This window comes from Lycorma delicatula, chromosome 4 (assembly GCF_047948215.1).
Source record: "Lycorma delicatula isolate Av1 chromosome 4, ASM4794821v1, whole genome shotgun sequence".
NCBI lineage: Eukaryota > Metazoa > Arthropoda > Insecta > Hemiptera > Fulgoridae > Lycorma > Lycorma delicatula.
The window spans coordinates 32,781,221-32,808,445 of NC_134458.1; the positions used below are offsets into that span (position 1 = coordinate 32,781,221).

The window sequence follows — 27,225 nt, forward strand, 5'->3', positions numbered from 1 at the left end:
AAGGAAGATGGTCTTATAAAAACTACAACATATTTTCATAATTTTAATATTTCTATTTTTAAATTTTTATTATACAATAATGGAATTATATCAATCATGACTGAGGATGCAGGATCCTGCTAAAGTATTTTTATGAAAATTTAAGATAAAATATATCTTATCTCAATATTTTTTTACTAGGTGGTTTATTAATAGAATTTAAATTTAATATGTCAAATCAACATTCTGGGTAAAAAATACAGTTTGTAAACACAACTAACTTTAGTTTGTTAAATCAACTTCATTATGTGAATGATTATTAAAACTCTTTATAACCCTTAAATGATGAACATGTAACATTTTAAGGGTGTTCTGGCAAAACTGAATTTATTCTAGCTGGTAAATTATTAATTTATGATGAGATTTTTAAAAGAGAAGCTCTTTTTTTTTAAAAAAAAGAAAACTTATGAAACAAACATTTTGATGCATTTATGTAACAGTACTAAAAATATCAACATATATCAGAATTATTGTGACAAATTGACAACATTGTAAGCATAACAATAATTTTAGTAAATTCACATTAAAAGATATCACTCAAAATTCAATCTTTATGGTACTTAAAACATGTAATTACATCTAAAATGTGTATACATGTTTTTTGTATATATATATATATATATATATATATATGTATGTATAACTTGTAAACTGCAATGAGTGACTATTAAAAATTAATTAATTGAATGATAGATAGGTAACGTTTTTTCAGGTGACTACCATTACTTAAATTTTCAACTAATGAATATGTAGTCACTCATTATAATAGTGAATACAGATAAATTTGTGTGGCGTCCTCAAACACTGTCGTATGTTGTGATGCACACCACCGATTAGTTTGTAGTTCCCTCCCCGATAAATTTATGACAACACAATTTGCAGACGTCGAATACGCGGGAGTTGGATAGAGAAGGGGTTGTTTTTAGAATTTCTTTTTGACTTCGTTTTACGGGGAATAGGGTACCATAATAAAAACTTATTAACCAGTTACAAATTAAAAAATCATATTAGCTTTTTTGTGATGTTTAATTTATTAACCAGCATTGTTCCACGAGAAACAAAATATAAATAATTCAAATAATTTCATACAGTCATTCTTTAAGACTATCGCTGAGCACGGGGATTGGCTGCTACTTTTCAAAAACACGGGAGTCAAAACAGGGCTTTCTGCTGAACCTTGGTTGGTACAACAAATTCAACAACAGAGGTCTCTGTTGCAATTACATGTGTACACAGATAACTATGAACAAACGGGAATGTTCGCAAAATAATATTTTCAAGTTCCATCATGAAAGATAATCGCATAAAAATGCCATAATAAGCAAAAGTTAATTTAAGCAATTTTTACTAGGGAAAATGAAAAAAGCTTCTTCTCCTTCACTTTTGAACGGTACAATATTTTTAAAAAAAAGCACCATAAGAATTTATTACATAATTACAGTATGATCAGACGTTGAATAATGGGATGTAATTTAAGTAATTTATAAATTTAGCCGTATCAAGGAAAATTACAGTAAAAGCATTAGGAATAGAATAAAATGAACAATATATTAATATTCTTACCAGTCGTGAAATTTTGAAATTTAACCATAATTTCACGCATTCAGCACTTGTATGTACTAAATTCATATTTCGAGATCACAGACGAATTTCTTGTCAAAGTATTCTAGGTTTCTGGGTAACATCAATATGGCGGGATTGGAAAGAGTACATAAAAAAAAGTGAGGAGGACTAACGGGCTTCCTTGAAAAACAATACAATGCCTCGTCCGAAGAGAAATGTAAGTATAGGCTTATTGATAATATTTATTGGGAGTAGGCAGTAGTAAATGAATGATTGTGGTCTTCTTTAACGGATCGATTGGTTTTGGTATCCGAGGGATTGTTTTGTCTCTCGAGACGTGAGTAGGTCTTGTTCACCTTAGTGATGTGATAATGGCAAAGCCGACGAACTAATTCCAAAAACCATTTAATTTATGAGAATGGCTTAATGTGAAATAATTTATTTTAATTTACTATCGTATTTAAGGGTTTCCTCGTTATCGTTTCCAATTCTTTTTTTGTGTATTTGTAATTTTTTGTTCCGTTGTAAAAACAAAGATCAATTTTTTTTAAGGTTAGCTTTATGGATCTTTGTCACGAGTTTGTGAAGGTAAGGTGGTTAAGTTCGATTCTTTGTGTTTACGAGCTTAAATTTTTATGATAATTTTCAATAAAAACAAAATTATTTTTTGTTTGAAGGTAATTTCGTTATTTGAAGTATCGTATAAAATATAATTAATGAAGCTAAGATGTATATTTCTGGCGTTTGTTTATGTTAGGTTATTTTTTAAAAAACTTTTTAATAATATAGTTTTTTAAGTTAATTTGACATTTTGTGATTAAATATGTTTTTATTATTAAGTGATTTATTATTTTGCTTGTGATTTTCATCAAATGTGGAATACATGATAAATTTTTTTAGAAATATTAAAGTTTAATTTTTTCATCCAAGTTATTGTTTATGTAATAGGTTGAGGGATATGCTGCAGTATATCCACTGTTCAGTTTTTTTTGTTTTTTTTTATTAATGGCAGGTTAGTTTTGTTATCATTATTGTCATTATTGTTATATTAGGGTATATCTAAGTTTGTACATTTAGACTGATGACTAAATCACTTTTGACTTATTAATTTTATTATTCAACATAGTTTTATATGCTTAAATGTCTTAATTACATTGGTATTTAATATGTTTGTTATCAAGGTCTTTTTTCATGTTTTTCTTAACTGTTAGTGATACCAATTACATTGAATTTGATTCAGATCTTTTCCTATAAAGGTGTTCGTTTAATTTTTAAAACAAAAGTCACTGAATTAAACCTTATGCAGATGAGAATGTTACAGATTGATTTCTGCTACAGTTTTGGCTGCTATGTAAACTCGGATGATTTATGCTTGGTGCTTGATTGGCCTTAAGCCAACTTTATTTTTTACTTTTTGTTGTTACATGAAGCTCATTAATTAGGTTGTTGCATTACATTGATAAAGTAAAATTCTTCAACTTTTTCATACCATGGATGTTGTTCATTTTATAATTCACTATTTCCATCCTCTTTATTGAAGGATTGATTTTATAGAATTTATTGAGGATGGGCAGTTGGACTGTTGCCATTACTTGCTGTTTATATCAGAATCAGTGAAGAATCTGTCTCATCCACAAAATTTTTCTAGGTTTATCCAAGACTTCAATGATGAAATGAAAGTTCCATGAAGCAGGAAGGGTTTATGCCATACAGTACCACCCTCCATTATGATTTTTTGTATACAGATTTGATTGATGTTCAACATTAGCTGTTATGCATCTTCATTAAATTACCTCCAACAGAGAAATCCTCCATTATACTTTGATAATGGGACATCTTCAACTCCATTCTGTTACGGGACATGCCTATCAGGAACATATTATTTATGACTTCACATTTGTAACTTTTCACTATATAATTCCTTATTAGGCATTATATTATCTCATAAAGTACAAGAAAAAAATGCAATGGACGAGTCTGAAATTTTACGGAGTATATAGAAAGAATATGCATTACCCCCAATGATAAAATTCACCTGAACTTCAATCCATATGAACTTTCACATTGTTACTTGTAGAGATTGGTCAGGATTAATTGATCAGAATTATACTTAGTGTTTGTGTTATAATAAGTTAGGAATTGGGCAAATTGAACACTTCATATTTTAACATGTAAGGAATATTTGGTTGTTATAAGAAGAAAATGAATTTATCTTTCAGAAGAATATTGGTAATGGTTTAAAATACTGTTTCAATAATAATTTCTGTTACAGTTGAATGTTAGTGTGTGCTGAAATTTGGTCTACATTTATGCATATGAAGTTACTATATTTTACTTCAAAATGATTTAGCCTGGTTAAAATTTTCAGGGAATTGGGCGTAGCAGATCATTTAATATTTTATTCAAGTTTGCACTTTTAAGAAACTGAATTTAAAAAATGTACATTGTTATCAGAATTGTTGACAGTTTAGTAATTCAAGAAAGAGTAACAAATGAGGATTTTACTGATCACTTAAGTAGATTTCTGTTATCTAAAGACATAGCCTCGTGACCTTGAAACCAAGTTAAGTTATTTGTAAGGGTCTGGTGGTTTTTGACAAGATTCTTATGGTTTTTGGTTTCGATTCATTGCCATGAAATAAGTTTGATTAAATTTAACTACATATGAAGAGTAGAGAAATGTGTAAAGTCGAAAAACATCAAAATTGAAAAGGATAAATTCAACAATAAAAATTGTTAAAAAAGGATGAAAGAAAATAAATTAATATAAAACAGTAAATTTGATTAATTGGTTACATTCTTTTTGTCCAAATTAGTTGTTTATATGTTTTTTAGTGCTTGGGCAAGTAGAAACTGCTTATTAACTGCTTATAATTGCTAAATTTAGCAAATTGAAGTGACCTGAGAAATTGTAGTTGTTTTTTAACTTGTGTTCAGTTTTTAAATAGCTCATCTCAGTTCTCGTCTATTGTAATATATTTCATAATTTTTGAGCATTTAATTCAATATACTAAAACTAAAACTTTATAAATTTAAGGCTTATGTGATTTTTAATATATTTATGTATATGTAAAGTTGTAAAAAAAAAAAAAACAATTTATTTGTGAAAAAAGTGCTCTAGACACAATTTTAATAATTTCTATTATGCCTAGTAAATTAACTTGATCCCAACGAATGAGCACGATATTGCATTTAAAAAATGCATCTGTTAGATGAACAAGTTTTGTAATAAATGTTTTAAGTCTTCAAATTCTGATTTCTTTTGTACCTAAAATTTTAGTTAACTCTCATTTACTTTATTGTCTATTATCTGGTTTATCTTCTGCCTGTGCAGATTCTGTATTATTTAAACAGCTTTTTTTTTAAATTATCCTAACTGTAGAATGATAAAAATTACGAACATGTATGAGTAGATGTCATATTTTTATTGCATAATTGTGTAACTCGGTTTAAACTAAAAGTTGGCAATCATTTTTTTTTTTTCATTTTTAGTACTTGAGTGATTATAACATATTAATTATAAGTTTTCATAGATTCTGATATAAAGAATAAAGCTTTAATATTTTATAGTAATAGTTTACTCTTCATTAATTATGTATTAATTTAACTCTTTCATGGCTATTTACCTTTTTAGTATTTGTGGGAAACAATTTATTGCACCTCTTCCTTGAATTAGCCTGCATTTGAACTTGTTATTCCTGGGATTGGTCACATGAGTGACTTTCTCTTGCTTGCCTGTGACCATTAGGTTATGTAACTCAATGGTAATACTGAGAAAAACTCAATGGTAATGGATGTACTGAGAAAAAATCTTAAATATGTTAAAATGAACCCATCAATTTTTATATTTCACAATTTAATGTCAGTGAATTATCAACAAAATCATAACAGCATGAATATAGTTGATAAACCAACAACCAAACTGTAAATTTGGCTATGTAACAGCTAATTGTTTTTATCTCTTTAACAAAAATGGTTTTTGTGTAGGTTTGTTGTATGTGCTGACATTTTTTATTTTGAATGAAGCGCTACCTTTTAGTGGAAGAAATTGAGTTATAACTACATATAAAAAATTTTTTGTACAACAAATAGTACGTTGTTTACATTAACATTTATTATACTTATTATTTTTTATTTACATTTTGCTAAAAAAAAAAAAAAAAAACTATTGTAGACATAAGTTTTTTGAAATTTTATAAAAATAAATAAGTAAGAATAAATGTTATTGTAACAACGTACTGTTTTTCTGTTTAACATATTGTGTTTAACAAAGCATAATTTATTGTACAGTTGTTAATTCAATTTTTTGTCATTACTTTTCTTCATTTTGATTTTTTTGGTGTTGTAATGTTTTTATTATTTAATAAAAGACGTTATTTATGAACAATGTAAAATGAGAGGAACTGCTCCAGCATTTGCCTGGATGCATCAGGATAAACCATGATAAAATTTTCATAAGAACAGCACCATAAAATACTTAATCCTCCCTTTATTATAAAATGGTAAGATAATGCTGGAAACACAAAAACTGCAATAATTTGAGACCTAATTGATCTTGTGGGATGGGCATTGGCTTAAAACACTGATAATCAAGCCACACCTAATAAAGTCTTGCCCAAAATTTTTCCTTAACTCTGAGTCAAGATATGAGTGAATACTAGTTTTCCCATTATTATGACATTACAAAAAAAAACTGAAATGTTGGCCACAAAGCAGCCAGGAAATTCAGCCCACTAGTAGTTTATAAATAAGAATTCCATTCATATTGGTAATAGCAGTACATTTGTATTGGCGAGAATACATCTAAAAAGGGATAAAAAATTTATTTCTAATAATAATAAAATACTTTTTATTTTTAAATTTTAGAAACTGCTCCTAGACTAAAAAACTTCAATCTTCAGTAACCTAGGTAGGACACCCTCTGTTTGGAGAGATTTCTAGGTAGGGTTGCTGTCTCGTGTTACAGTTCCTCCACGGGCAGATCATTTTTCCTCACCATTTACTCTTTTCTTTATCCTTAATCCTTTCGTAATTTTAAGTTCTCTTTGGTCAGACCATGCCAAGGATGTCAGGACTCATAGAGACTTTGATCCTTGGTATGATCTGATGAGGTTGCTCACTGTAGACCTGTCCAGAAACTGTTTCCTGTCCAGTGGATGCTTAATAAGCGTGGTGATGGAAGGCTCTTTTAGGTTTTGCAGATAAAACATTATTCTTAATTATTTTTCCATGTTATGTTAAGGTGTAATTTACATAACTATCACATAATTAAGGATATTACGTTTTATATTCTATTCGTGTATGCGCGCTTTAGTTATTTTTTTTTAGAGCCAAGAGCAACATAATTTAAATATCATAATGTACTTCTAAGTTGCCTATGATGCTACAATCTCAGTTAATTTGTTCTGCGGCAGGTCTCTTTTCATAACCATTTTGAGATAATTTCATAAAAATCTGCTTCCATGTTTGGCATGTTTGATTATTTTATATATCCATTTTTTATCATCGTAATAGTTTAATTTTTGATAGGACTAAAAATCATTATCTACAAATAAGTAAACCAATTTTACTCATGAAAATAATTGAAAAAGTACATATAAACATACATCCTAAAATGCTTTGTTTGCAAATTATGGTAAATAGTGAAAGATTTCAGTTACCCTGATGAAATGAGGTTGTTCTGAAATCTTTAGGACATTAAGGGGCAAATTAGTGATTTCTTATGGTTTCTGACCTGAAAAATCGAATAAAGTAGGCCTAGAACTTTTATCTGCAGTATATTTTGAGAAATCTTAGGTGAAAACAAAAAACATTGGAATAAAAACCCTGCTTTTGTTGTTTGGCGTACAATGATTTTGTGAAATGAATAATAAACACGTAAAACTTTTTAACAGAACTTGTAGAAAATTTAATTCTCATCAAAATGGTGAAGGTAAGTTGAATAAAATAAAGAAAAATTAGAAAAATCAGTTTTTATAGAAACAGTACATTACTACATTTGACATGGAAGTACTTGTAAACAGAAAGCAAATTTTTTTGGTGATGTGAAAAATTTGTAAAAACAAAATCTACTGTTGAAAATTACTGTATATAATTTTTAACAGTAAAAAAATTATAATGTTGTAAAAAATTTGTTTGTCTTCGGTCATTTGACTGGTTTAATGCAGCTCTCTAAGATTCCCTATCTAGTGCCAGTCATTTAATTTCAGTACACCCCCTACATCCTACATCACTAACAATTTGTTTTACATATTCCAAACGTTGCCTGCCTGCACAAGTTTTTCCATCTACCTGCTCCTCCATATCAAAGCGACCATACCAGGATGCCTTAATGTGTGGCCTGTAAGTCTGTTTCTTCTTTTAACTATACTTTTCCAAATGCTTCTTTCTTCATCAATTTGCCGCACTCCTCTTCATTTGTAACTTTATCCACCCATCTGATTTTTAACATTCTCCTGTACACCACGTTTTAAAAGCTTCTAATTTTTTCTTCTCAGGTACTCTGATCATCCAAATTTCACTTCCACATAAAGCTATGCTCCAAATATATACTTTCAAAAATATTTCCCTGACGTTTAAGTTTAAATTAATTTTTGATGTAAGCAAATTATATTTCTCACTGTAAGCTTGTTTTGGCTGTGCTATATGACATTTTATATCGCTCCTGCTTTGTCCATCTTTAATAATTCTATACTTCCCAAATAACAAAATTTTTCTCTTCCTATTTTTATATTTAGTGGTCCATCAACATTATTTCTGTTACATTTCATTACTTTCATTTTATTCTTGTTTATTTTCATGAGGTAGTTCTTGCGTAGGGCTTCATCCATGCCATTTGTTTTCTTCTAAATCGTTTTTACTCTCGGCTAGAATTAATATATCATCAGCAAATCGTAACACCCTTATCTTTTCTCCTTGCACTGATACTCTGGATAAACTCTTCTTTAACATCATTAACTGCTAGTTCTCTGTAAAGATTAAAAAGTAAGGGATACAGAATATCCTAGTCAGATTACCTGTTTTATTAATGCTTCTTTCTTTCTTATGGTATTTGATTATTACTGTTGCAATTTTGTTCCTGTGAATGTTAGCAAATGTTCTTCTATTGCCATACTTAAACCCTAATTTTCTTAAAATGCTGAACATCTTATTCCAGTCTACAAAAGCCAAATATGTTGGTTTGTTTTTTTATTAATCTACTATTAATCTGAGCGCTAAAATTACTTCCCTTGTCCCTATACTTTACCTGAAACCAAATTGGTCTTTTCCTAACACTTCTTCCACTCTCCTCTCAATTTTTCTGTACAGAATTCTAGTTAAGATTTTTGATGCATGGCTAGTTAAGCTAACTGTTCTGTATTCTTCACATTTATCTGTTCCTGCTTTCTTTGGTATCATGACTATAACACTCTTTTTGAAGTCTTGACGGAACTTCTCTTTTTTCATAAATATTACACACCAGTTTGTATAATCTATCAATCGCTTCCTCACCTGCACTGCGCTGTAATTCTGAAGGTAATCCATCTATTCCAGGAGCCTTTCTGTCATTCAGATATTTTAATGCTCTCTTAAATTCAGATCTCAGTATTATTTCTCCCCTTTCATCCTCTTTAACTTCCTCTTCTTCCACCCACCTATCCACTTTGCCTTTCGTATTATAAATCAGTGTACCATCTTTGTTTTAACACATTATTAAATTTTAATTTATGTACACCCAAAAGTTTCCTTAACTTTCCTGTATGCTCCGTCTATTTTACCAATGTTCATTTCTCTTTCCACTTCTGAACACTTTTCTTTAATCCACTCTTCTTTTGCTAGTTTGCACTTCCTGTTTATAGTATTTCTTAATTGTCGATAGTTCCTTTTACCTTCTTCATCACTAGCATTCTTATATTTTCTACGTTCATCCATCAGCTGCAATATATCTTCTGAAATCCAAGGTTTTCTACCAGTTCTCTTTGTTCCGCCTAAGTTCGCTTCTGCTGATTTAAGAATTTCCTTTTTAACATTCTCCCACTCTTCTTCTACATTTTCTACCTTATCTTTTTACTCTATGTCTTCCTTAACAATCTTTTGTACCTCCTCTTCACCAGCCTCTCTAAATTCCATCGATTCATCCAACATCTTTTCTTCAGGTTTTTAAACCCCAATTTACATTTCATTATCACTAAATTATGGTCGCTATTAATATCTGCTCCAGGGTAAGTTTTGCAGTCGACGATTTGATTTCTAAATGTTTGCTTATCCATGATATAATCTATCTCATACCTTGCAGTCACCTGGCTTTTTCTATGTGTATTTTTTTCTATTATGATTTTTAAACTGTGTTGGCAATTACAAAATTATACTTCGTGCAAAACTCTATAAGTTGTGCAGTATTCAGAAGATTGAGTGATGTTGATATGGCCATTTACGTCGTCCTGACCTACACCCTTAACAACTACTGAAAGAGCTGTTGTCCTCTTTCAGGAATCATTCCTTAGTCTGTCTCTCTACAGATACCTCTCCGATATGTTTTCACCTTCAGTCCAGTTACTCTGTATCACTGAACACTCAAGCCTCCTCACCATTGGCAAGGTCTCATGATTCATAGAGGCAGAATTGTAAAATAAATAAAAATTACTTTATTAATAACAGAAATACAGTAGATTATTTAAAAAATTATTATTTCAAAGTTGGCAATAAAATAACAGCTGATCAGCAATGTGAAATACTATATTAGTGTTTAAATCATTCTGTAAGGTACATTAAATATATTAAGTGCTGTGAACTCTGCTGTTGTTAGTGAAGGTTTTCTGTGAATTTCAGTTTGAATGTGATTGTTTTGCCATTGAAGTAATGTAGTTATTTTCAACAGAGGAATCCACTGAATGGTATATTTTGGATGTGTATAATGGTAAGCTGCTGCAATAGAATATGAAATAGGTTTTCCCAAATCATAGGATTCCTGATACCAAAACAATTATTGCGACTTTCCACAATCTTTCAAACAGGTCCACTACCTAATACAAAGGATCATTCACGGGAACAGGATGTTTTTGAAGTGGGTTGTACTCGGGCGTTCGTGGTGGGAGGGGCACGTGGCTGGTGTCTGACGTTTCCTTTGTTCATAGCATTTACATTTTAGTCGTTGAGATGGAGCCGTGGACGCTAGACCAACACCTGTACGCGTGTGACAGTTTTGTGCGAAATGACGAATCCGTAACTGCTGTTCAGCGAGATTTCCGCCGTCAGTTTAATATCCATCGCAATGCAAGTGTCCCTTCTCGTAACACAATATTGCGATGAGTAAACAACCTTCGAACAAGTGGTTCAATATTGAAGAAAAAACCACCGGGTCCCTGACGAACTGCTATCACTCCGGAGATCATCGAACGAGTAAGGGAAGCCATTGTCAGAAGCCCACGCCGTTCTATTCAGAGGCATTCAACAGCGCTTCAAATGAGCACAAGTACGGTAAGACAAATTCTGCGTACAGACCTGCATTTCCATCCTTACAAGATAGCCGTCGTGCAGGAGTTAAACGAGCAAGATTTCACGCAGCGATTACAATTTTGTCGACAAATGCTTACCATTTTTGAAGAAAATGAAAATTTGTTATTGTTAATGAGTGATGAAGCCCATTTTCATCTGAATGGCTTCATCAACAAACAGAATTGCCGGTATTGGGCAGAAAGAAACCCACATCAGCTTCACGAGAGACCACTTCATAGCCCAAAGGTGACTGTCTGGTGTGCAATAGGAAAGGTCGGTGTTAGTGGACCATATTTTTTTGAAGAAAATGACGTAACTGTAACAGCTGATCGTTACATTGCGATGTTGAATACGTTTTTCATCCCTGAGTTACAAAACCGGGGAATCGATTTTCAAAATGTGTTATTCCAGCAGGATGAAGCTACAGCGCACACAGCGAGGGCAACGATGGCTGTTCTGCGTAACTTGTTTCCAGGACGGATCGTTTCCAGATTCGGCGACATTCCTTGGCCCCCTCGGTCCCCCGACTTGAGTAGTTTTGATTTTTTTCTGTGGGGTTTCTGAAATCGCGTGTGTACGGCAATAAACCGCGTACATTGGAGGACCTAAAGATCGCAATTCGTCGTCACGTCACCCAGATTGATGCAAAGAATTGAGGCCAGTTACCGTGAAAGGCTACAACAATGTATTGCCCAAAATGGACATCACTTGCCGGACATAATTTTTCGTTCATGAGTAAGTAACAAATGCTTTTTATTTAACAAGTGTTTCAGTACCAATAAAACTTTTTTAAAGTCAATATTCAATTTTTTATGATTATTTTTAAAACATCGGTTCCCGTGAATGACCCTGTACTAGCTAGGAACAATCTGTCCACCATGTTGCTATTATTGATGAAATTATTATCAGTGCAGTCCAGGTGTCAGTACTCGACATCTTTCTAGATGGATTCTATTCAGTGTTTTGGAGGACACTTCAACAAAACAAGTTTCATCCTTATAAACAGCCAGTTCAACATGTACACCCAGGAGATGATCCACTTGTAGTTCTGCAACTGTTGGAATACAAATCCATAACTCTACAAGTATGTTTTGTTTACTGACGTGGAAAATTTCACTCAAGGTGGCACCAACTTGCACAATGTGCATATATAGACAGAAGTAAATCCTCATGAAATACAATTTTGAACACTGATCTAGTGTCAATGTATGGCGCAGCTTCTCCACAATCAGCTGCTTTTTTTCTTTTTAAAGAGATGGAGGAACCCCATTTACGGGCGTCCAAGCAGTATTGGGCTTGCTAACAGGTTCTGCCAGTTATAACCAAGGGCGTATGTATACCTGCGCACTACCAACTAAACCTCCACCCCTGGCTTCCCCCTTTCTAGGACAGCTTAAAAAAACATTTCATCAGAAGGGGGAATCGCCTACACACAGTCATAACAATCCAACAATGTCACACACCACACAAACAACACTACTGGAAGCAACACATACAGCACATCAAATACATACACAGACAACAAGAACCTGCAGAAACAGGACAAGCTACTAACATCTGCAACAACCATGTGTTACACACCCACACAGCCGTCAACACAGAAATCTTAAATAGTCACACCACTTACCAGTAGCCACCATCAGACGCATGAGCAGAGTGTCCCCGGCCTCATCGCACCCAGGCAAGCCCCACATGTACAGGGGAGCCCCCTAACCACTCAGCCGAGGACCTGTCCACCCCTGCGCCCTGCGGCGCCATTTTCCTTTGTGGGACTCCTCATACAATTGGAGTTTCCTCATGTCCGTCCTCATAAATCTTTCTACAGTCTTCCACTGTGGAAAACTGTGCCTCACCATGTAATAGGACTAGTAGGGTATCTTCAGGGCGAAACATGTGCTCACGTCTCAGGTTGCCGAGCATCTCTCTACGCTCTGTGGCGAATCGCAGACACAAAAAGAAAACATGTTGGGGGTGGTCTTCCACCTCGCACTCTGGACAATTTTCAGATTGATTGAGCCCAAATTTATACAAATAAGACCTGAATCCCCCATGACCTGACAGGAATTGTTAACTCAAAATTCAGCATGCCATGGATCCTCCGGCACCGCCCCCTGATGTCCTTAATAAGGCGGTGGGTCCACCTACCCTTCATGGCCCAATCCCACTCCTCCTGCCATGTTTGTGGGATCTCTTCTAGTTCTTCAGTAGAACGCTTCGTTTTCTATAATGGGAGTGTTCTCAGTTTCCTTGTTCTGTAGTTCTGCTACACCGCATTATCATCAAGTCTACAGGTGGGAATCCAGCAATCACCTCAACCACCTCCCTGGACACCGTCCTATAGGTGGCCGCTACTCTGATTCAGCACCTCCTATGGATGGATTTAAATTTACCCCTGTACTTGGCAAATCTAACAACAACCGCCTACAACTCGGCGCCATATAACAGGGCTGAATAGATCACACCAGTAAGAAATTGCCTCTTATGTTGGAAGGGCCCTCTTGTATTCCGAAGTATACTAGCTATAAGCCTCGTTTTCTCCGCCTTCTCACAAGCCCAGAGTACATGAGTACTAAATCTTAGTCTGGAGTCAACCCTGATTCCCAAGTATTTTATGGCCACATGAGACACTCTGCTATCAAGAATTAGACGTAAAGTTGGCCTCCTCCTGGCAGCAGAGATCACCACCATCTCCATCTTTTCAGAAGCCAACTCCAGTCTACCTCAGCCATCCACTTACTAATCCTTGTATACAACTCTGTTATTTTGCCTACAGCCTCATACAATCAGCTGTTTTGACCACTCATATTATCAGGCCCTTAAATGCCGAGGTCTACGTGCACTTTCTTCAAGAAGAATTGCCACAGTTGCTTGAAGATGTTCCTGTGTTGCTCAGATGCAAAGTGTATTTCCAGCACGATGGCACGCCTCCCCACTTCTCTTGTGCCGTTTCCATTCATGTTAATCATTTCCCTGAGAAATGGATCGGTCGTGAAGGCACACGTTCCTGGCCACCAAGATCACTTGACCTAACCATTTTTAGATTTTTGCTTCTGGAGATGGATGAAAAATATTGTATACAAAACAAAAATACATTCTTGTGAGGAATTAATTGTCTGCATTATCGATGCAGCTTAAGGACAGCCCTGAAGAACTAAAAAGAGCAACAAAAGGAGTACAGAAACATGCCAAGAAATGTGTTGAAAATGGTGGGCTCATCTTTGAACATTTATTACAAACTGGTGCATGCACAGGCTACGTGGTGTAACTTGACGAGTGTAGCCTACCATGCAATGGGCAGTATATGTACATTCTACTGATATCATCCCACAAATGCAATATATCACAGTTATAAATGCAAATGAAATTAAAAAAAAAAAATTTATGTTATAAATTACAATTCATGATACACTGAAGTTGTAAGAGGTAATTTAACTATTGAAAGAAATTCAAAATAAATTAATTAAAATGTAGTTGTAATTTGTAATCTCTCTACAAAAAATTATGAAATATAAAAACTCCATGGAAAAAATACATAAATTACTGTAATATTAAATAACGGTGAATGTGTTATTTAATTATTACAATGTTTTAATGGTGATTCTGAGCAATTATTCCTCCAACCTCAATTTTTTCCATATTGTAATATGTTATATTAGAAGTCAACATGAAGAGAAAACAAAGAAAAGATTTGCTGAAATGTTCGTATATAATGTGAATGAGCAGTTGAAGATAACGAAAAGGACAATTGCTCAGAATTACTTCCTAAATTATGTATTCTATTAAAATTCCTCTAATTCTGAACCATTAATCAGTCTGTGTAGTAATGGAAACCTAATTTAACCTATCACACTTAACTTTTATCTTCCTGTTTCTGTCGGTTTTTCATACCTGTTTGTAACATCGAAAGCCACCTTTATTTTTGTCCAAAGTCAGAGTGCCCACATCTGGACAAGTTTTAGAACGCAGCAACACATTGTAATCAAACAAAAATTTTTCCAGTTTCTCTTCGTCTTCAGATAAAATAATGAAACTAGTTATACCGTACTCACAACCAGCACAAAGAAAAGGGATTCACATCAGAACATGACTCCATCACTACACAGATTGATTACAGCATCTCTCAGTATCTCATAACTGATCATAGGACATTGTCCTTTTTTTGTTATCTTCAACTGCTTATTCGTGTTTTCTACGAACATTCTGGCACTTCATGTTCACCTCTTAATGCGTAACATATTGCAATATGGGAAAAATTGAGGTTGGGGAAATATTTTCTTAGAATTACCCTTTTAATTATTCAAATAATCCAATTAATTACGCATATAGGTTAAGTATTTCATTAACATTTGAATTAAGTTAAATCAAACTTACTGATTTGTGTTTTGTATTCAAACTTCATGAATCCAATTCTTCAACTCTAGATAGTATCTACGATAAAACCTTATCTTCAGTATCAGTAGAAGTTTCATCATTTAGCTTGATTAGTTTGTCAACTTCAATATCCATGGCACATTCTTTACGCCAGTAGTCGTTTTCAATTTCAGTAACTTCTCGCAACATTTTAACCACATACTAGCGTCAGTAGAAGAAACTTCTTGTTCAACAAGGGCAATAATATTTGCTGCTTTAAAGGTAAAGTTTCGATCTCCCACTCTCTTTTATTATTCTCCATATTATTTCTACAGGATTTAAATCCATGTGATGTGGGGGCAGTCTAAGAACTGTATGATTCTCCGCACTTAAAATGCTATTGAGAAAATAAGTTACAACCAGATTTGATGCTTGTATTAATTGAAGTAACTCTTTTAATCATTGTTTATTGAAGGAAATATTCCGTCTCTTTAGCCACTCCTGCATTTCTGCTTTAAGAGTTTAAATACTTTGAATTGTTTTCTAATTTGCAACAATGGTAATGGCGTGATATCGAGAACTACTACAGAATTTGGTGTCAGTTTGCTCAAAAGGTTTTTGGAAACCCATTGTTTGAAGTTCCTGCAGTTCATATTATTGTGGTAGTCGTCTGTTTTTGAGCTAGTGGTGTATGTCAATAAGGCATTTGGAACAAACCCATCTTTTCCTCCTGCATGAATTATGGTGACACTTTTGCCCTTAGAAATCGGTGGATGAAATCCCTCACTGCTGCCATCTTCCCACGATTTAGCAGATGAGGGGAAAATTAAAATGCATCTTTCATCTAAATATGCGATCGTTTTATTTTCTTTCTGAAATTTCTTAATGGCTTTCAAATAAAAAATTCCCTTCTTAGCAATATCATGTTTGTCAGCAATTTTCAGTTATTTATTGTTTTCATTCACTTAAATCCTAAATCGTGTAATGTAGTCCTTAACACATTCGCTGCAGAATTTTCTTAATTGCATTTTACCAAGTGCTGTGCTGGAGACTAGAATTTACCATGTGTTTAGTGCATCTGTGTTTGACTGAAAACTCACCTCATTGCAGCTGCCTTTTTTTCTGTAACGTGATTTTTTAAAATTATTCTATAAAATGTTATAGCAACGAATAAGCGATTTTAAAGGTTTTTTTTTTGTAAATATTAATCTTCCAGTTGCTGGTGGTACATAACGCACTATGGTTACAACACATTACATAATTGCGATTCCTACCTCCAGGGTAAGGATGCATCAACTATTTAATTAAAATTTTTTTTATAACTTATGAATGCCAAATAATTTTGTTATTTCCTATTTGTTGTCAAGATTATTTGTTTGAATAATAACCGGTACTGGTTTGGCCTAATGGTAAAAAAAAATGCTTACGATTCTGATTAATAAATTGCATAATAGCTTATTTATGCAATATGCATACCTTGTATGCTGATGCTGACAATTTTTTCTCTGGTACATCTCTGGCAGAGAAATTATTAAAAATGAAAATTGTATACTGTGGTACCTTGTGAAGTAATAGAAAAGAAGTCCCCAAAGAAAGAAGACAATTGAAATTAAAACGTGGGGAAATCTTCAGTCTAGAAAAGAAAAAAATAAAGCCATAAAATGGCTAGACAAATGGCCTTGTATTGTTGTTGACAATAGTGTATTCCCAAGACACAAAATTAGTTGACACAGGAAAGACCAACAGAAAAGGTGAACTGGTAAAGGGACCAAGTTGTGTTATTCATTATAGTAAAGCAAAAAAAGGAATACATAGTGACCAGATGTCATCCTACCATTCCGTTTTGTGTAAGAGTATAAAATGGTACCACAATGTTGCATTTGAATTAATTTTTGGAGTTACAGTTGTTAATGCCTGAATCATTTATGAAATGATAACCAGGTAGCAACAAAAAAAAGACAATAACAGAATTTAAGAGGCTGTTAGCAAATAGTTTGATAAGTAAACCAAAAACAATAGACATAGAAAAACGAATAGGTAAGAGATAGTGTCACACATACGTAAAACCCGAAGGTCTGGGGCGAAAAAAAAAGAAGAAAAACATGCCACAGTTGCTACTAGAATCTGCGGAATCAATGAATAGCAAAGAAGCAGACAGAAAGCATGTAAGGTGACATCTTTCTGGCAAGATTGCCGTGGCAACCAGGTAATTGTCTGGAGTGTTAATTCCTGTCATACTTTTAAACTAAAAATTTTAAAAAGCTAAGTTTTGTTAGAATATTATCAGTGTTAATGAATTTTATTGTCTAGCGTTAATTCTTATATTACTTGATTTTTTAACGACTTTTTGCACTTTTTTTTTAATTCTTGAATTATTAATACTGATTTTTAAAAAAATGTAATTAATAAATTATTGAAAGAAGAGTGGAATAAAATTAAATTATCAACAAATTGTAGGATTATTTATTATAAATTAAATATTCTAGAAAATCTTTTATTTTATTTACTAATTTCTACTGTTATGTATTATTTTGCATTTAAACTATTTTAACATTATTTATTAAAAGTAAAGGAAGTTATTTTAATTAACTTTAAATAGTAAATTAGTGAATTTACTTAAAATTAAAGAGTGAATTTTTATACAAATGGATTTTGATTACGCCCATAATTATTAGTGCAGTTCCAGACTCCAGTATTAGGAAAATTAAATACATTGGTAGTGCTACTCCACACGCTGGTGACACAAACTATGTGAAAATATGCCAAAACTAACCTAAAAAACCAGATTCGTAAACTAAATGTAGCAGAAAAGTACAAGTTGATTCAGTAGAGAGTGTTATAAGTATCAGCTGTGTACCTGTACCCAGCGACCGGAGCTGCATTGCTAAGATATTCTCCCCACCCTGGGGATGGGAAAGGCATTACCATCAAGGCAGGCAATTATAATAACGCACTTGATTGAATAACCTTTCCTAGCATCAGGGACTGGACAGCAGCGAACGTGTTAAACTTGTTTCTCCTCCTTGCCAAACAGCATCATTCTGAAGTTTATTTTTTAATTTTTTTGGACAGTAGGTACTGTTTTATCCGTCAGGTAAAAATTATAAATGATTCTTCAGACAGTTGAGGAATCATAATTGTCAATCTTTGTAGCAATTTTTTGTCTTGAGATTTTTATCTGGCATACGAAACTTGACACAGCATTTCCATTTGAAAAATGCCTTCAGCTTCCCTTTTATATGAATTATCGCACTAATAGATACACCTGTAGCTAACTAAGCTAACTTGTCACAAGGTAATAAGAAAACTGTTGTCTGATTTCTTAGATTTGTTGAGCTTAGCTTCTTCCATAAATTTGAACACATTATATACAATCTCTTTGCTCTGTCCTTGCAATTTTTTACTTTTTTTGATTACAGAATTCATTGTTAATAAAAAAAGTCATTATAATAAATTATATTGTTTCACATGAAAACATACTATTAGGCCATCTGACAAAAAGAAACTACATTCTGTTTTCAAAACCCATGCATGATATGCTTTACAAACAGAAAAAAGTTATAATTCTTAAAAAGTGTCACTTATAAATTTAAATAAAGTGCACCTAAATAAATTTATTGAACTTGCCTTTTTACAGTTTAAAAGATTGTGATCCTACTGTCATATAAAAGGGTAGCAATACATATTTATTGTTATACGTTACAGTTGTTTATATATCCAAGGGTCTACACATCTGTAATATGTTCAGAATAACTTTAATCATATTTTAAACATAACTTTAAATGCAAACGTAAATACAGTAATTAAACGATGATGTCATTGTAAATGTGATTTCTTAATATTATTTTTGTAATAATTATATTTGTGGAATGCACGCATAACAGCTCTTCAACCCCTCCCCCCAGTGCAGTCAACCACCATCACAGTGCAAATCATCAACTTACAGCAAGAACCCTATAATGCACTTTGGTCTAGTGTACTGTTTCTAAATAAGATTTAAATTTTTTAAATTCTGTTCAAGTTTAGTTAAAAAGTTTTATCTGTTTATTACCCATGAAACAAAGTTATTGTACATTAAACATAAAAGACAGGTATTTTTACCCCAATTTATTGGTTTTCATCCCAGATCTTTCAAAAATTGCAAATACGTTTTTGGGACCTATTTTATTCAATTTTTCAGGTCAAAAACAATAAGTAATCACTAATTCTGCTACTTAATTAACGTCCTAAAAATTTCACTATAACCTCATTTTACTGGGGTAGCTGAAATTTGAGCGAAATCTTTCAGTACTGTAACTCACAAATGAAGCATTTTAGGATATATTTTTATATGAACATTTTCATGAGAAGTTGAATAGATTATGAATGTCCCAGTAGTACTTCATGACACGGAGTATTTTTTTATTACTTCTCAATAACATTTTTTTGCTTGATTAAATAACATTTTTTTGCTTGATTAAATAAATTTTTTTGCTTGATTAAATATTGTTACATAATTCTTTTAAAGTGCAGTATAATTGCTTTTAATAATTTTATAAAACATAAATATTTTCTTAATAATAACAAATGAAGAAAACAGGTATTTAAATATTATTTATAAATTTTAAAAGTATATTTTTCATTTGTTCATATCAAATTAAATTAGTATTAATAAAATTTAAATGTTTGTGTGTACTGTTATTACAATTTTAAGATTTTAAAAGAACTTCTTTTAGTCCCGTCATATAAAGATGGTCACTATTGGTTTTAATAGACTCAATTAATGAAATTTTCATAATAGAAAACTTGAATGTTAGAAAGATTTATGTTACACTGCTGATCTTGTCGGTGCACAATGTTTTTCCTTTAGTGAAAATTTTTGTTTGCTTTTGTCTCACTAATTTTTGCATTATGAAAAACTTATGTGCACTGTCTAAGCACAAGTTCTAACAACCTTTGTATTAAATTTTTTTGCATGTGAACTGGGGCTACATCCCTCTTCTGTTGTAAAATGGTTTTCAGTCAAAAATTCAGTTGAAAATTTTTTCTCATATTTTACTAAATTCCTCTGTTTATTTATAGATATGGTAGAGCACCATATGTCTTGTTGAAGAATATATTCTGAAGTTTCATTGCTTTTATTGCATTGTATCAAAACTTAATGGAATATGATGTCTTGAATTATTTCTAGATTGTACAAAGCATTGTATCAAAACTTAATGGAATATGATGTCTTGAATTATTTCTAGATTGTACAAAGTTGTCCTGTTTGATGCAGTGGAAGTTTTTAATTGCAGCTCACATTTTCTCATGACCCAGTTTTCAGTAACACATTGTGTTTTTGTCATAATTACATTTTGTTAGACACACACCCACATATTGTTTATATATTTTTATGTTATATATTAATATTATATGTTGTATATATTATATATATTAATATTATGTTATATAATAATATTATTATTATTATTATGTTAAATGTAGTTTTCTTTTATATTAAAAAACAATTTGTTGAAGCAACAAACAGTCACAGTCACAGTTACAGCTAATATTTATTAATTAGTTTGTAAATTTCAGAAGTAAGAATATATATAAATACAAACTCTGCAGAGTTGAATATGAAATAACTGACTTCATTTTTATACACTTATTTTAAGCTACTTAATTCTTTCTGTGGAAGATTTTATGGTACATATTAAAGAAATATATAAGCTGTTCACTTACTGCATTTCATGAAAATAAATTACATTAGTGTTGTGTAAATATTATTCATTGAAACCTCCCTTAACAGACACTGCCCAATAATGGACCTCTCTTAATACCAGACACTTTCAGATTCCCAAGCAGTTTCATTAGTGGTATTAATGGATAAAACACTTCCCAATGACGGATATGAACAATGAATTTACCTATAAAAACTGTTCAATCAGTTCTGAAAAATGGAGAGCAGGAATAAAAATTGTAGATTTTCTTGTCTTATTTTATACTCAGTGTGACTAATTTGTTTATCTGTTCTTAATTGCATCACTTCTCACCTAGATGCTGATGTGATTTCAATCAATTTGTCATCCAGTGTGATTCGTCATTAGTTATCTGCAAGTGTATACTGCACATAACTGATGACGAATGATGTACATGTAATATTTTTATTACAGTATAACAAAAGGTAAAATATATGCAGTTCCAGGACGACGATCATTTTATTTTATCAATCATTGTATTTTGAATGATCTCCTGATTAACCACTTCATCAGGGGATCATTCAGAACTTTAAAATTAAGTACAGAAAAAAGGTGTTACAATACTTATTGTCTACAATGAATGAAGTTACAGATGTTGATGATCTTTCTAAAATCATTAGTGTGCTGGATGCTGTTTTATGGATTCGTTTGGCAATAAAGCAGGTTACTACTATAACTGAGAAATTGTTTCGTAAAAACCAGTATTTTTTTTGTCTACTTGCCACGACCCCCAGAGCCGGATTTGCACATAAACAAAGCTCCGGGTGGTGGGTGGGGGTGCTAGTGCTTCAAACCACCTGAGTAATAACCCTGGGCCCAGCTAAGAGGTTTCCAAGGCCCCATCTAGGCAGCTGGGAGTCGGTCTTTTCGTGGCATGCCTCTAGTAAGGAGACTTCCGAAGGGGTCCCCTCACCGGAACTGCGGTCTTTACGATGCCTTCGCTTCAAGTGGGGAATCCGCGAAGGGATCCCCACCGGGTCTTCCGTCTTTACTTCCCCTTTGTGGCTACACCAGTAGTCCCTGTCCTCTCCTGGACGAGGCTGCGCCGTACCAGTGCCACCGTAGTTACACACTCTTCAGCTTGTACTCCTCAGTTCCGATGTGCAACCCTGCAACCCCGGTCCCCTGAGCGTGGCCTAAGGTGCAGCATGAAGCACAGCGGACCTCCTTTTGGCAGTTCTTGACATGGCCGATCTCCCCACAATTAAAGTAATGGCCCGCCGCACCACTCTACAGGCCACCCATTCTATCCGTACCCGGCCGTCAGTAACAATTTCTCCGCCAGGATAGGTTGCAGGGCCAGCGTCACCACCTTAGTAGCTCCGACGGCCGGCCTCATAGAGAGTATGTCAAGTGTCACGGAGTCCCCGGTAACACGACGAAGATCTCTCACGAATTCCTCTTCTGTGATTAAGGCATCCACGTCCTTGATAAGGATGTGGACCCGTCTTCCTCCTCTTCCTGCCAATGTCGTCGTGACACCCTCAACCGTCTTTTCAATTGCTCTACGGAGCCGCTCAGCAGTGTGCCCCTTGGCCCGCACTCGAAGGAGGAAGTCATCCGCTTGACTCACGAGCCGAGAGAACACCGGACTCACCCGGGGATACGCTGCCCTTCACTGTCAGCATAGGATCTCCCCACCGCTTTCACAACGATGGTCGTCGTAGGCGGCTCCACTTGCCTGTTCTCTGGAACGCGACTGTTCATCTTCTTATCCGACACACTGCCGTTAAAGAACACCTGGAGAGTACGGTCATACCTCATGTCAAAATATTCTGTTAGCCGGCACATATAGTCACGGATTCTCGCAGGCTCGAAAACACACCCAGCTATCCGCCATCACAACTTCAGGGTCAGGGAGGCTTTCTTAAGGCTCCGAATCACTCCGTCCGCCCCCTTGGCGGAGTCAACAATTACGTAAGTGACCCTCCCAATTTCGACCGCGTCACCAGATAAAACGGTGGTGCTCGATTTGTCAACTAGCACCTTTTTTTTATCCCCTCACTTCCCCGGGCCGGACATACAGTTAAATAAAACTCAGCCCAGAGGAGTGTCCTTTACTCTAAGGCGCCTCCCCACCTACCGGCATGGTAGGTCCGCCCCCCGGTTGGATCTTTTAATTCTTTATTGCCCGCTCTAGCCGCCGCTAAATCCAGTAGCCAGGCCTGAGGAGCCCCATCACGTGCTGCACCGTTCTTCACCAACAAAGAAAAACAAAAGACTTTTTTTGGCCAGCTCTGGTATACGAGTCGCACTAAAGCTTCTCCGGAGACCCCATCCTCAAGGGCCCGGTAAAGGTTGCGTCTGGGTGGCCACATCCTCCTGGCATACCTTCAATCCACCACCAGAAGTCCGCATCTGCATTTGCGTGGTCACATCCTCCAGCTTCACCACCATTCTGCCACCGGAAGGTTGTCGATCACCCTAGCCCTCCCACCACAGGCGTCCGAGTGGCCTTAATCGCCTGTTCCGGGAAATCCAGCCAGGCATAGCGAAGCCCGTTGATATGCTTAGCAGAGAGCTATCCTCCTGTAACACTCCTTGATTTCAAGCTTCATATTTACAGTTGAAGAAACAAGCCGCTCCAGATCACCAATACGAGACATTAGCTCAGTCAGTTCGTAGAGAAGACGGCAGATCGTCTCTAGGTCCGCTTCGGCAGTTTCGTCCTTCCACTCCCCTTTCATCTCTACCGCTTTCCCTACAGACGCCAGCGACTTTACTTCATCGGCCCGCATCTTCCCGTCGTTGTCCATCCTCTCTGGAGGACATCGAACCCGAACCAACAGCCCATAAACTTCTTCCTTCCGTTTAGTCGAAGCCGTACCGCCGGCCCACAGCTTCTGGTAGTTTTATTTCATGGGAGAGACCCTCAGTCTCCTCTTCATAGACTTCGTCTCCGGCCGCCTCACACTCATTTCTGCACTGGAAGTCCTAGACAATAGCGGAAAATCCCTGTCGACGCCGCCAGCGTCCATGCTTCCATCATCAGACACTGTTGATGCAGTAACGGTCGACCATCGACTACTGGTGAATCCACCCACAAAGTTATCCTCTTTCCACCTGGACCCCAAGCAGGAAGCTCCTAAAGACCGGTGCATATCGATGTCCACACTCACCTACCGGTCACTGTCACAAGAAAACTCCACCTGGGGTACCTGGTTCCTCATCCCCCCACCAGACACCCGTCTCATAGTGGGAGTAAAAAATCATCAACAGCAGGCAGGCTCGCACTGTTTGACCCTCCAGGATCAGCCATGATGAGAAATTACACAAAAAAAAAATTTCTAAGGCCAAACACCATAAAAGAAATTTTTCAAAGTCAATGTAAACAACAAAATTCAACCTAGAAACTATTCTAAGTCAAACGTAAACAGCTATCAGTTGTCACTATGCAAACACGTAACAACTGAATTAAAGCTAATTTATTTACAAAAACAATCTCTTAACAGCTCCAAGAGGACTTTAAATAAGTTGCTTTCCACACTATTCACACTGGAAAAATACAAAAGACAAAAAGAAGGAAATAACTCAAAAACCATAGAAAGCTTACAGTTCCTAGGCTAGCAAAACAGTCCTTATCAATGGCTATTAAAACAAAAAAAACACTAAATTAAATAACAAAACAAACTCAGAACACCGAAAATAACAAAATAAAAACAATGAATGAACAAAACAACAAATACGTGTACGGAGTCATACTGTAGTTAATCGCTTCGAGTGAAAGCTCCTAACCTTTCCATAAAGTATTGATTGCTCTTCTACAAATTTGTAAAAGCCAATATTAAATCTCTACAAAATAACATTTAAAATGTTACAATAATTCCAACATTGAAAATGTTACTGAAGCAAATGAAAATTCTGTGGAACAGAATGAATTACAAGAATTTATTGAACCGTTCGGAAACTACAAAGAGTACATGAATATTGATAACACACTCACCACAGAGGACGTGTTGACAGATGTCTGTGATCTTGTTGCCTCAAACTTTGTTATTTCAAAATAAACGACAATCAGTGTGTAAGAAATGTACCATCATGAGTAAGGAAATGACGGAAGAGGTAAGAAAATTAAAGCAATATTTCTTACAAAAACAATTACCAGCAAGCATTATTTTAATATCAGAAGTGCAGTTGCTTATTGAAAAAATATGTACCAGGACTTATTCAGACTAAAATAGACAAAAATTGTTATTTAAAATATGCCATTTTAAACCATGAATGTGTTAATAAATTGTATGTATCAATATTTGAATTTTTATTTTGATTTTTACATTTTTTTTATACATGTTTTGATTAATATTCTTGCATACTGTAGCTTCTTTGATTAATATTTTTGTAGGCTACATTTTTTTTTATTCCATTTATTATAGTGTACTAATTTATCTCTGTTTTTTTTTTAAGTAAACTTGAGGGAAGTGTTTTATTTTCAGAAAAACAATAAATAAAATGTGTTTTAATTAGCAAATAATTTTTTTTTAAATTTTAATTTACATGAAATAAATACGCAATATTGTTGTTGTATTCAGTGTTTTTTTCTGTACAATAACCAAACATAATACTACATTCACATTTTTCTGAATAGCGGATGCCTCTAAATAATGGATAGATTGTTGTTCCTGAGCCGTGTCCAGTATTGGGAAGGATTACTGTATATTATAAATACAATAAAAACCTCTCTTAAAGAAAACATGTATAAATTATTAACTTATATAGATATGCAATGCATAGATTACATGTAATACACACAACTATGAGTAGATTAAGCATGAGTTATTGTTTTCCAATGAAACTATATAATTGTACATTTTTTTAACTTAAGTTAACATTCATTTATATATTCATTGTGTATGTAAAGGGTTTTGTGTTAAAAACCATGCAGGGATTTACAAGTGGTGGCCGTTTTTTTGGTATAAAATTATTTAATAATTTAAGTAAATTGGTAAACTGCAGTAAATTACATATTAAAGATAGAAAATTGTGCAAAATATATTTTGCAAGTATTTTGTGCGAGTCTGTGAATCATTTTTGCACATAGTTATCATTGCTCTGTTGCAAATATATTTAATTAATTTTAAATCAATTTAAAACTGGATTTCACTGAAAGTGAAAATTTTTTTTAAAAGATGAGTGAAATCTAATGTATTTATAGTAAAAATTGAATAACAATAATAATAATTATTATTTTTATTTGGGTTTTAAGATAAAAAAGATAAATTTTTTGTTGTGTTCTGCTTTTTAACAAAATAATTTATTTTTATTTTTGTAAGACATAAATGCCATTCTTATAATTATCAAATTTTTATTGCTATTACTGTTGAGATGTTATCAGTTGACTTTTATGTGTTAGTATAAAACAGTAATATTATTGAATCTGTTTTCATATATGTTAATATAATTGATAAAAAATGTTTTATGGTATTGTCTTTTTAGTTGCTCATTTTTTCCTTTCATAATGTTGCAGCATGTTAAAAATATATGTTTATTTATTTCTCATGAGTTGTATATATTCTGATTTTTATTATTATTATTATTATTAGTAGTAGTAGTAGTAGTGGTGGTGGTGGTGGTAGTATGATGTTACTTATGAATTTTAATTATATTTATATATAAATATATTTTTTTTTTTTCCAGTTAGTTTATAGTAAAAATGGACTTCATACATTATTAAATTGCTTGTATGCTGTATAGGATTCATCATTGATATAAACTTCATATTTTTTCTTTTTATCAGTAACTAAATAATATACGTATTCATATAAGTGTATGAAATTGTCTGAAACTAGACATTTTTTTCATTGTTTGTATACCAGACATTTCATGATATCAGTGTGATTTTAGTAATTTTAAAATGTTTGTTTGTAGATTATAACTTTTCTCTAAAATTAGTGATTTGATTTTAATGAAACCTGCATGGTAACTTTATCTAACTTGTATCAAACACTAGAGAAAATTTCAAATTAGAATATTATATGTGTATTAGTCTTTCACTTTGTGAAAAATATTTAATTTCTCATTCTGAACTTATCTTAGAAAAAAAGTTAGTCCACAAAATTTGTAAATTGTACTATGTATT

At 33.5% G+C, this 27,225-nt stretch overlaps 1 protein-coding gene across 2 annotated transcripts in view; it reads left to right on the forward strand.

Annotated features, from left to right (window-relative positions):
* Positions 1–1,710: 1,710 nt before the first annotated feature.
* The window catches only part of sno (Protein strawberry notch), a 141,058-nt gene continuing 115,543 nt past the window's right edge, over positions 1,711–27,225 (forward strand). For both annotated transcript variants that reach the window (XM_075362614.1, XM_075362615.1), the window contains exon 1: positions 1,711–1,819. In XM_075362614.1, coding sequence (XP_075218729.1) covers positions 1,799–1,819 — 21 coding nt within the window. In that variant the 5' untranslated portion in view covers positions 1,711–1,798. The remainder of the gene's footprint in view (positions 1,820–27,225) is intronic.